This window comes from Colias croceus, chromosome 5 (assembly GCF_905220415.1).
Source record: "Colias croceus chromosome 5, ilColCroc2.1".
Lineage (NCBI taxonomy): Eukaryota > Metazoa > Arthropoda > Insecta > Lepidoptera > Pieridae > Colias > Colias croceus.
This window is the reverse complement of record NC_059541.1, coordinates 4,626,453-4,638,436: the sequence shown is the minus strand read 5'-3', so window position 1 is coordinate 4,638,436 and position 11,984 is coordinate 4,626,453. Positions and strand designations below refer to the sequence as shown.

The following is an 11,984-nucleotide window of genomic DNA, read 5'->3' as shown; positions in this document are numbered from 1 at the left end:
CGTATAATCATATTAAATAGATGCCCCCGTGGAGGATTGATAGGTGGCACGCCGCGACTTACGCATTGTGCACTTTTAAAGAGACCTTAATATAAAAGGTGCATTAACACTCAAATAAAAAAATCGTAATATGCTAAAGCAAATATTTAAAATAATATTTGCGTGTTTATTTTATTTATAAGGCATTACTCAGCAACTAAGTTTGCGACACTTATTAAAGGATAGGCAACATCCGTTGTCAAAGTACATCCGGAAAGGTGGTAGCAGATAAAAGCGCAGCCATAATTCGTCATATTATTCATAAATAAAAATCAGTGCAAGATCGGCAGATGCGAAAGGATTGCACACATGCCGGCAAGGTGCGTAAATCTTCTACACTCGACGGCTTGTGCCAAATATGTACTCTACAAACAATAACAGATTTACTGATATATCTAGCCATAGAACTTTCTTTGCTAACGATGGTAAAGATTACTATCACCTGTTTATTGGCATTGTAGTGTAACATTTGTCTCTCTCTCAAATAAAAGTATGCAAACATAATAATCCTAGAGACTCGCATAGCTATGTCGTATTAAATATTTCTATGAATATTCACATTAACTCCTTAGATTCTCAACCCGGCGCTAGCGATTCGATTCACTCGAAGCAATAATCCTTTGCGCGGTGTCTTTTAAAACATGTTACAGTTCCAGTTTAGTAATTAAGCTTACAACTTTATCGATCAAAGACATATCCAGTACTCGAAGGACCACCAAGTCGATTATTTGCATGGATTGTATGCTCCGTGTATAAATATTAGCTACACATCGATCCAGTAATGGAACTGTCAGGCGATCGCTTCTCGTCTATAATCCACTGAATGAGTTTATTACGAGTGCACTGCCCACTTATATGCAGATTCGATCAGCATTAAGATCTCATATGCGCCGAGTCCCACTAAATTTCTCTGCAAAATTGTAGTGTCAATTACATTATAGTTTTGCCGTAAAATTGCTGGTATTATGCTGTCTAGGTATATGGAATTAATACGATTTCATTATGATTAACGTTTTAAGGTCAAGTTTGGTATTAATATAAATTTAATACATCCAATAAAAACATTTAAATGAGCAGGTGGATCGATAATAATTTAGAATTAATGTACTATTTCAATGTTTGAAAACCTAGCCAATTAAAATTCTGTCGACGTTCATGAGCATTTCTTAAATGTGCTTGAATATCGATGTTACAAAGGTTGTAATTATCAGTTTTGGTTCTGGTTGCTCCTTTATATCGCTATTGTGTACTGTAGATGTCTCTATTTGCGATTCTCTAAGGTGTGGGCTGGCTAAATGTTATTTGACGATAGTATTGTGAGCTATCCCGTCGCGCCATTGTACGCCTTTTTGTCCTGCATCTATCACTCCCACAATTTCATTATATTTTGCGAAATCACTTGCAGGAAGAAGCTGAAATGATGGATGGGATGAATTCATTCTTTTATAAATGGAACATGTGAGAAGTTATACGACTCAAGGGAGACATTAAATTTCATAGTTTTATGATAGAAAATTCTAAGTTGAACCCTAAAATATCGATTTAATGATGGCGAAAGCGAACTCTTACAAAATGACAGTTATGGTGTGGCAGGTGTTCTTATGGGTGTTTTAATTTGCTCTGACTAAATTTCGTCTCTGATATAATTAAGTGAATGAAAACATGTTAATTAGTGTTGTCGTATTTAATATATTTTTCGTTCGTGATATTGCTTTTCCCAAAATTGGCTCTTACATAATATTTTGATTATGTACGCAATATATTGCCTTTAATATAGCTGTTATTAAAATAAGAAACTTTATTAGTTCTAGTATTTGTAATCTTCCATGTAACTATAAAATACAAATTATTAAATGACTATACCTATCTCATACAATATTTCCGTTATAAAAATAAATGTAAAAACAACATAGCAGTAAGTTTTACGTACCTACAGATAGAGCGCAATTAAAACACTATTAAAGGTAGTGTTTTTCAATCTCAAGTCAGGTAGACCAGAGAGAATCAATGGGACAAAATTAAATATGAATTGCTTCTTAAAGGCGACACGAAGTCTATTAAAATCAAGTTTAGCGCCTCCGTCAATGGGATGATTGAAGGCTTCTAAACAATTCATTCTTCTCTCTGTCTCAATGGCCTGGCCCACATTCCTTGTGTAATCTTTTTAAGTACAATACAAGGAACAATAGTGGGCCCTTACCATTGAAGACCGTGTAAAATACTGGCTCTTAGTTCCAAATTAATGTAACCTTTTTCAGAAATACACTGAAGGCTCTGCCGCACAGCGAGAATCCAACCGTCAAGAGTATTTAAAAATATATTAGTAAAGCTTTAAAATATAACCCTTATATCCTAGAACATAAAGTTTAACTTAAAACGAGCTGAATGTTATTTTTAAATATTAGCATTGGATATTGTTGTACAATAAAACATACTTTGTTTCATTCCACTTGACCGTAATAAATTAGACATGCACTATTATGCAAGTTGTTAAAGTTCAATGTACACTACACTTGTTTTTCAAGTTTCTAAAATAAAACTTTTGTAAAATTGCACTATAAACATGGGAAAAAGAAAATAATCTCACTTTATCGAAGGCAATGTGTAGATAGACCGTAATATTACATATAAAATTAATTGAAGTTACTAAATATTTTTATTTATCTCCATCTCATAAGATTATGTCCGATGTCTTAATATATTAAAAAAATACAATAAAATATTGTGTATCTAAAATTAGTCCAAAATTGCATCATTAAGAACTAGATGGCGCTACGGGGAGTGTGTACCTCTTAATTTAAATATTATGTCGTGGTTGTGTAGAGGTAGAGGTACAGGGCCGGATCTACCCATGGGCTTTATGGGCTGCAGCCCAGGGCCCCGAGGTTAAAAGGGCCCCCATACCCCGATATAAACAATAGGCGACAATTTGAAAAAAAAATCTGTAGTCGGTTTTCGAAAAAAATTGATGAAAATCAAGCTGGCGCTGCAAGCGCTGTGTTTATGTGGGGAGATGGCGGCCGCTGGCGAAAATTTTATTATTCGCAATTAACAACTTCATAATTCGTTTAATTAAAATATGAAGAAAGTCATAGCAAAGAATTTACGACGAAGAGGTCCGAATACTATGGAAACTGCGGATATCTTATATTAAAAAAAAAATGCCTCTAAATTCCTATAATTATATTTAAATATCCCAGTATATTATTGTAATTGTTTCTTTTACTCGCTGGCCGCTGCTGCGGCACGCTCGCTTTGCTCGTTCGTCTTGTGAGTTGTTTTAACAAAGTCTAACCTAACTACATATTTCCTATTACAAAAACGATTCGCTTCTGGCACTCGCCGGCTGCTGCCGCGACACTAACTTGGAAGACAATAAACCAGTTTTTAAAATATTCTGAATACTTAATATTATTAAATATTCTTTTAATATTTTATGGACTCTCTATATTTTATACGATCTGGCCAAATGTGGATGACAAAATCGTGAAACGTTGACGATTCAACAATTTGGTCAAACTATGTTGGCCACATTATGAATTTTTTTTAAATCACTAGCTGTGAAGCAGAACGCTCCTTCTTCAAGATGTCATATGTAGAAAATAAATAAATATAGGACAATAATGGCGAATGATCGGCTAAATAATTTATCACTTCTTTCCATAAATTGTGATCTAACAAAAGACTTGCTATGTGATGACCAAATAAAATAATTGGCTGCACAACAATTCAGAAAGGTTGATTTCTAAATTACTTCTAGTCCTTTTCACGTAGGATGATTCCTGTGACACTTCATCGTGTTCCGAATTACGTATTTCATGTTTTCAATTTTAGTGCATAATATTTTTAATTTATGGCGTCATCATTACCAAAAATATAAAAATGAAACATCTTAAGCTAATAAAACAAAAACAGCATTGTTTAGTTTAAGATAATGAAAAATAAAATAAAATTACACAAAAAAATAATACCTACGCAATTCGTGTACATGAAATGGAACGTTGAAAAATTATAGAGTTGGAAAATTATATAAACGGCGCCTATCTTGTGATCGTTTGTCAATCGCGTCAATCGTCTGTACGAGTGCGTCAGCTTTGTATACAAGTTTCATTTTTATATTGATATTTGACGTGGTATTCTGTTATTGTTACTAATTGTTATTGTTGACTTTTTTTTTGCTGTTGTTTGCTAAGTTTCCCTAGTTAATTGTTGGCGAAATGCCGATATAACTAATTTTGGTCCTTTATTTAAATCGATTTCATTTCCATATAAAATATTATCGATTATCGGAAGAAATTGATACGATTTCAGTAAAGGCAATCTCTACACGTGTCAACAATCAATGTGTCACAGGAATCATCTTAGATGAAAAGGACTATAGCTAAATCCTTGGCTAAATCAAGCAAAATTATTATTTAAATAACATAACTGTCACATTCATAATCTGTCAGATTCTTTTGCTATAAATTATAAATTAAATTAATATATTTATTATAAATTAAACCTTTTATAGCTTTCCACCCCCGGCTTCGCCCGCGCAGTCAAAGAAAAACCCGCACAGTTCCCATTCCCGTGGGATTTCCGGGATAAAACCTATCCTATGTCCCGGGATAAAAAGTAATCTATGTCCTTTCTCGGGTATCAAAATATCTCTATACCAAATTTCATGCAAATTGGTTCAGTTGTTAAGGCGTGATTGAGTAACAGACAGACAGACAGAGTTACTTTCGCATTTATAATATTATTATGGATTATTAACATTATTTTATTATTTTTTTATTATCTCTATATTATGTATAAAAAATTACGTGTCACTTTGTTTGTCCGCGATAGACTCCTGAACTAATGAAACGATTTAAAATAAAATTTGATTATTAACTCAGCCCCCGGAATCATAGACACAATAGAAAATCTATTTAGTGGAGTGCCTGGGGGTCTTCACCTCGGATTAGAGAATGAATTAATATGATCGATGTGGGATATTGTTCACTACTGTTCACTTCATTCGTGTATTCTCATTTCTCACCATAGTTTAAAAAACAATATCCCACATCGATTATATTAATTCATTCACTATAACTCTAATCCGAGGTTAGACGGTTTTGAATGCTCCAGGCACTCCACTCATTGTGTCGTGGTCAGATAGGGCCGCTTGGGGCTCAATGGGTTATGTTAAAATAACAAAATTGCGAAAGTAAGTATGAAACTAATAATATGAACATTTCCAAAAAAAGGCCCCTGGGTGGTTTCAGCCCAGGGCCCCACAAGTTCACGGTCCGGCCCTGTAGAGGTAGGTGTAATATTAAACAAATATAATTGCGATAGATAAAATTTTATATTATGCTTTAGAACTTGAAAACTGCATATATATGGATATAATATAATTACTGTTAAATCTTTATCAGCATAAAATAGTCCACAATTTAATCGACTAAGGATTAAACTTATGTAAGTTATGCATAATTTTTTCAATGTCATTTTGTTGTATTCTCAAGTACTGGTCAATATCATCAATAGGCACGCGTACATTTTCGAATATATTGGTTTGTTTTTTGCTCCTATCCCAGGTAAGTTCCGAAAAAAAGGCATAGGGGTGGGAGTCTATTCATTTTTTTGGGAATTTCGATGCCATATAAAGAGGAGCGGGTGCCTGGAACACGCATTCAACACTTCGTCTCTTACCGCGCTCTACATAAATTTTATCGTTTCAAAATAATCATGCTTCAGAATAAGATCTCCAACATGCCTTACGTTTCTTACAAGACCGACTTGCCCAAATACGTTCCAATTGCACCGACTACTGAAGATTTGGATATGGATACAATTCCGAGAAAATATAGCTACAAAAGTAACCCTTATACAGGCGCACAAGCCGCTTCGATCGCCAGAAGAAACGCTCGCGAAAGGAACCGTGTGAAGCAAGTGAACGATGGATTTCATGCTTTGCGAAAGAGGTTACCAGCCGCCGTCATTAACGCCTTATCCGGTGGAGCCCGCCGGGGAACCGGGAAGAAGCTTAGTAAAGTTGACACCTTACGTATGGTTGTGGAATATATTAGATATTTGGAAAATCTTATCGACGAGAGCGATGCAGAACTGGGTATCACAAAAGCCCCCATGGACACGTCAGTCGCGAGTGACATCGACGAAGGAGTATACGGCGGAAGAAATTCACCGTACGCAGAATCAGTGCCTTCACCAGTGAATTCAGAATGTTCTTCGGGTGTATCATCATCATATTCGATTAGTAACGAATATTATGCGCCACCAGTTACCACATACCCTACTGAGTACACTTCAATGCATGATAATGAATTGTTAGATGCTATTTCTTGGTGGCAAGCGAAGTAAATCGATTCTGTTTGTTTGAGTAGTGATGTCTAGTCATTGTTATGTTTGTGGCAGTAAGTTTTGTAAATAATTTAAATTATTTAGCTTTAAGAATTATTGTGTATAAATAGTTTATGTATTGATGAGGCTGTGAACTTATTTATTATAAAATGTAATCATGACAGGATAACATGCATTCGTCCATTATAAGAAATAATACTGATATAAATAAACGTATTAAACATATTGAATTTTTTCCTTCAATACTACCTACCTAAAAATACTCATTTATCACCTGTTCAATATAAAAACTTAAGATATTTTAATTAAAAGAACAAACACATTCATCAGAGAGATAATGTTATTGATCTTAATAAAACACAATCTTACGTTATCTACATAGCAGGCTTACTTTAAGGCTTTAAATTAACATAGCCAGCGGTTCGATCTGAATGGATATCGAATTTTTGTCTCACATACGGTACGATACCGAATCTTATTTATTTGTATGCAAAAATCTGTAATCACACCTACTGGAGTTGATTTAGCCATCTCGGTCACACCGCGGATGCATTGTTATATAAGATTAATGGTGTCGAACGAGATAAGCGTTGGAAGCTAAATGCATTTACATGTGTGAATAAAGTCTCAGATAAGCGACGAAGTTCGCATCGGGTGAGAACGTCTGATAATGTACTGTTACTTGATTACTACGAAATACGAGCGATTTCAAGTTAAGTTTTAATTGTGAAAGATTATCTGAGAATCTTTAGTGCAGTGTGGTTAATGGGAATTTTATTTTTAAAAATTCCGACTGGTTAATACACTTATAGCACAAATTACGATTGGTATATTTAAGCGTATTTAAATAGCGTTGAGGAAGCACAAATTTGTTTATTGCTTTTTTAATACTATCGGGCTTTAATATATATTCTTGTATGTTCAATTTTAACATAAATAAATTAGTAACAGGGTTTTTTCGCAAAATATCTATCAAAACCTTTATTTTTATAATCTGATTCGGGGAAAAAACAGCGATAAGTAAAAAAAATAATCCTATATACATTTTTAAATCAGCTGCCAATACTAAAATTTCAATCATATATTCGCCGACAAACGTCGCGTCTGTAACAAATCTCTATCTCATCCTTCCTACAGCTAATATTATAAATGCGAAAGTTTGTGAGGATGGATGTGTGTGTATTTGTTACTCTTTCACGGAAATACTACAGAACCGATTATAGTGAAATTTAGCACACATATAGGTTGTTGGAATTGTTTTGAAATATATGATTGGTTTCGGTGTTAGATAGCCCATTTATCGAGGAAGGTTAAAGGATATATATACCCTAGTAATTAAATAAATTTTGTAATTTTTTGGAACATGTTACATTTATTAATTTATATGGACAAGAAAATTTCATTATTTTCTTTTTCGTTAACTATAATAATCAATAACATAACAATATTAAAAGTTTTGATGAAATTGCGAGGATGACTAATCTTAATAAATTAAAAAAGCAATGATCTCGACCTATCATATTATAACAACCTCAGTATTGAAGTAAAGCTTACCTAACCTCAAATCCAAACACTTTTGATTTCTGTAAAATCGTGTTCGTCTATAACGTCCTTAAGATTATTTCTATTAATATTGGATTTATTTCCCACTTCAATGCTTCCTGTTTGTCGGCACAAAAACGTGTAGTTTGTCAAATTCCGGAAACTGTTAAAACGTAGCGAATTTGATTTGCTTTGTGCGCGTAATCTTGTTTCATGGCGCACGTGAGCTTTGTTCCGTTCGTGATATTTGCGAAATGTTAACGATAAAGTTTTATACGTTTATTTCTTTGCTAAACAATTCTTTTAAAGTTTCTCAATGTGGTTAGGTACTGCGTGAGTGTCTCTATCATTTGTAACATGATACTTGTTTTTATTTAAATTGAATTACGTGGTAACTAAAAGTCAAACACTTTATTATTATTTTCACTTTAAACATAAAGTATAGATAGATATAATCAATTTAAAAAAAAATATTTAAACAATATTAAAAACAAAGGAACTTATAATGATAATTAATACCGAGCTACGTGCTAAAATCTAATGAGCTTAAGTTATTACTACAATTCAATTAATTTTCTGGCGCTTACAAGTTAACAACCTTTCTTTTAATCTTAACACTTCTATTGTCTGGCGATTTCTCTTGACTGATCTAATGCTATTGTTCATATAAACTGCGTTAATGCGCTCAATAGGTTTATTCATTTGTTAAATTTTAATTAATATCTTACTTTCACTGTAGAACTACCGCGTCTTTAACAAAGAATAATTGGCTCAAGTGGAGATCAAGACAATGATGGGTCTTAACGATTTTTGTGTTTCTTTGTATTTAAAATCAGACCATCTTTTGTTCTTTAAAATTGTAGATTCCGAACACTTATTGAAACATACCTAGTATTTAAACCATCATGTACATGTAAGAAATAATAACTTTTATTTATACAATGGGTTATCAAGTATCAATATGTTATAGACGATGTAGAAGAAATGAATACCGAAGTAACGTCTTAGTTCATTAAAGTATGATTAAAATTGCAATGTCGCCGTTGTTCGGAATAAAACGATACATGGGAACGGGGTTGTATGCAAATAGTTTATAGCCTCTCTCAATTTTGTCGTAAGATTTACAGAGTTCGCTTTATTGGAACATTGTTATTGATGTTTTTTTTTCTTAAAACGATATTCATTACTTTATTATCAGAGAAGTAATGAAATGCTTAATTACTACACGCTTTCAGTATTTATTTGAGTATATTCTTAGCTGTACGTGAAGGTCAAATACACAGCCGTTCCCGTAAATATTGCACAGTATCGCAGTATGGGACTTATACTTACGTTGTAATTATATTTTAGTAATTTGTGCTTATACTACGAGTAAATTAATAGAGTAAATGAGTTTAAATTTATATTTTACTTCTATATTTATAGCCATTGTAAATGTTTGTAAAATAGGTCAAAAGTAGTTATGTATTTAATATCGCACTGCATTGATTGGTCAAATTGGTAAATGGTTCTAAAATTCCATCTTTACTTTGATGATTGACATAATTTTTACGTTTTAATAATTTATTATCTAGATGTACTTAGCTGTACAAACAATTGACGCAACAATGTCTTACAGCGGACCCGTGGAAACATAAATAATTGTCGGATATCGGCTTCCTTCGCCGGGAGCCTCGTAGATGTGGGTGAGGTCACGAGGGTTGCTTACTGCTGTACAATTGTACTTACGAAACTGATTTTAATTGAATATAAATAAGTACATTGCTTTAATTGTATCTGTGTGTTATACAAAGTATGCATACACGGATGCATATTTACGATTCGTTTTTAAGTAAACTAATGCTTATATACAAGTTTTTTGTGTCAGTAATATATCAATCGTATTTTAACGGTAGCGCAATCTTATATAGATGTTAAATTTCATCTGGTTTAAGCCTTTGAGTTTCTTAAGTCTCATTATGACATTAGAAAGTAGGTTGTTATTTCTTATGTTTATGATAACCTCATTAGTAACAAATTCTATTAAAACGCGTCTAATTTAGTTATGTAATGGAATAGATTATGATGACAACGTGAAAATCTTGTATATATTAATAGTATTGATGGTGGGAAATTCGATAACTTTTGAGGTGTGTTCTCGAAATGATTATCGTGTGAAAATATATATGTAACAAATAAAATACGTTCGTTGGCTTGTGGAATTTGTTATAAATATTTACACTTATATTTGATAACGTTCTTAATATTGAATTTCATATCCCATAGATCTCCTTAAAATAAGAGCAAAATGTAGGTAGGTACCTGTGCAGTGGCGCATTCTGCAGTAAAGGAGCAATTTTCTGAACAATAATATTTCCGCATCTGCAGAATGAAGCAATCGCAAGAGCCAATTACCCGTTTTGATTAACAGCTACAACGTACAGTACAGATGGGTTCACTTGACCGCGAATTCGTAAAGTATCGCCTTACGATAGCCCACCACATGAATGGTACATGATATTCGATATTCATTCGGAAGCAAGCTAGTTATGAAAATTAAAATCCATGAAATGCGCAATTCTCAAACCTTCCAAAAAAACGTTAGCTCGCACGAAATCGGAAGGTACTTTTTGATGTGCAATTTGAGAATGATTTCCGCACGAACTACGTCAAATAGTTAACACTTATCCCAGTTTGCAACATTTTTTGTATTTCCTCTAATAGTTTTTTATACTGCGGTTATAAAATTGTCGGTGTATAGATATTTTAAGGACGTTTTGCCTTTCAAAGTTCCTTTTCACTAGTTTTAGATTAGAATTTACTTAAGTTAACCGCATGCGGGTAATACTTGAGATTTAATATTTATTAAATACCATGTTACTTTGATGTGTACCGACATTCGTTATTACTACTTTTTGAGATTAGTTTTATAGCTCTGATACAACGCGAAAATATACTAATTTTTATTTGCTGTTTATAGGTGCATCATTAGCTATCAATATTTATATTGCCTTTTGTATTGGCTATTAGATTTTATCTATATTATTGAGATAGTCATTTATGTAGATACTTATTTTATACTGCCTAGTATTTGCTATTCGAGAGTTGTGTTGATAACTTTTTCAGTAAAGATAATATGTATAATCGTAATCATAAAAATATTATTATTATAGTGTAGGTACTTTGTCTATGCATTTGTCAATCCAAAAAATTGCACCATTAGTCAAATATATAATACAAATATAACGTACTTAAGAAATTAAAGATTTTTAAGTAGATTGTATAAGTCCTAAAAAAGTTAATGCTAAAGAGACATTTGAGTGCGTGATCCCTAAAAAACGTCGGCGTGAATCTCATAAAAAGGATTATAGGTTAGAAGGGCTTAATACTCTAGGATTCAATTAGGTGAAATAAGCTTAAATGGCCAGTATCCGCTGTTACGACAGCAGTCAAATTATCAAAAGCTCGGCTTCCGTGACATTAGGCGCTTACGAGGGTGACAAAATCATTATTTTAAATCACATAATGATAAAATTGTTGGCCGCGCTCGGTTTCAATTTATCGGGGTATTTAGTCATGGGAAATGTCGCTGGGAGCTGAGTTGTAATGAAATGTAAATAATATTTCGATTTAAACAATAACTAGATAAATTGTCTCACTACTTAAATTTAATACTAGTTTTAATATAATTAAAGATTGCGAAAAAATGGTTAACTTTTACCACGTTAGGCATAGTTTACCTATCATAGGTTAAAGTTTTTTTTATTAAAAAATTCACCTTTGTGATGTATCTTTTCATACAATAACAATTAAGCTCTACATAACACTCTAACTTTTTTCGTTGATATTTACAGATAACTGAATGTATTATTTCTTTTATTAAAAAAAAAATGCATAACAATGCATCCTGTATTGTTATGTACTTGTACTAAAAGATATAAGCTGTAGCTGTGAATACATTTAGAGTCAAGTGTAATTCAGATAACATTATCTATGCGGTGACGCGTGTCTGTATTGTAAGGTAGTATGCGGGCAAAACCAAGAAACGATAACATTCATACTCCTTATTCCAA

The 11,984-nt window shown here is 32.8% G+C and overlaps 1 protein-coding gene across 1 annotated transcript; it reads left to right on the top strand.

Annotated features, from left to right (window-relative positions):
• The first annotated feature begins 5,781 nt into the window (after positions 1–5,781).
• LOC123691891 (achaete-scute complex protein T3-like) lies at positions 5,782–6,390 on the top strand. The gene has a single exon (XM_045636477.1). The coding sequence runs from the start codon at positions 5,782–5,784 to the stop codon at positions 6,388–6,390; it is 609 nt and encodes a 202-aa protein (XP_045492433.1).
• The last annotated feature ends 5,594 nt before the right edge of the window (positions 6,391–11,984 follow it).

What these genes read in the sequence shown, in the direction of transcription:
- LOC123691891 (XM_045636477.1), top strand. Translation starts at nt 5,782, where the DNA reads ATGCCTTACGTTTCTTACAAGACCGACTTGCCCAAATACGTTCCAATT.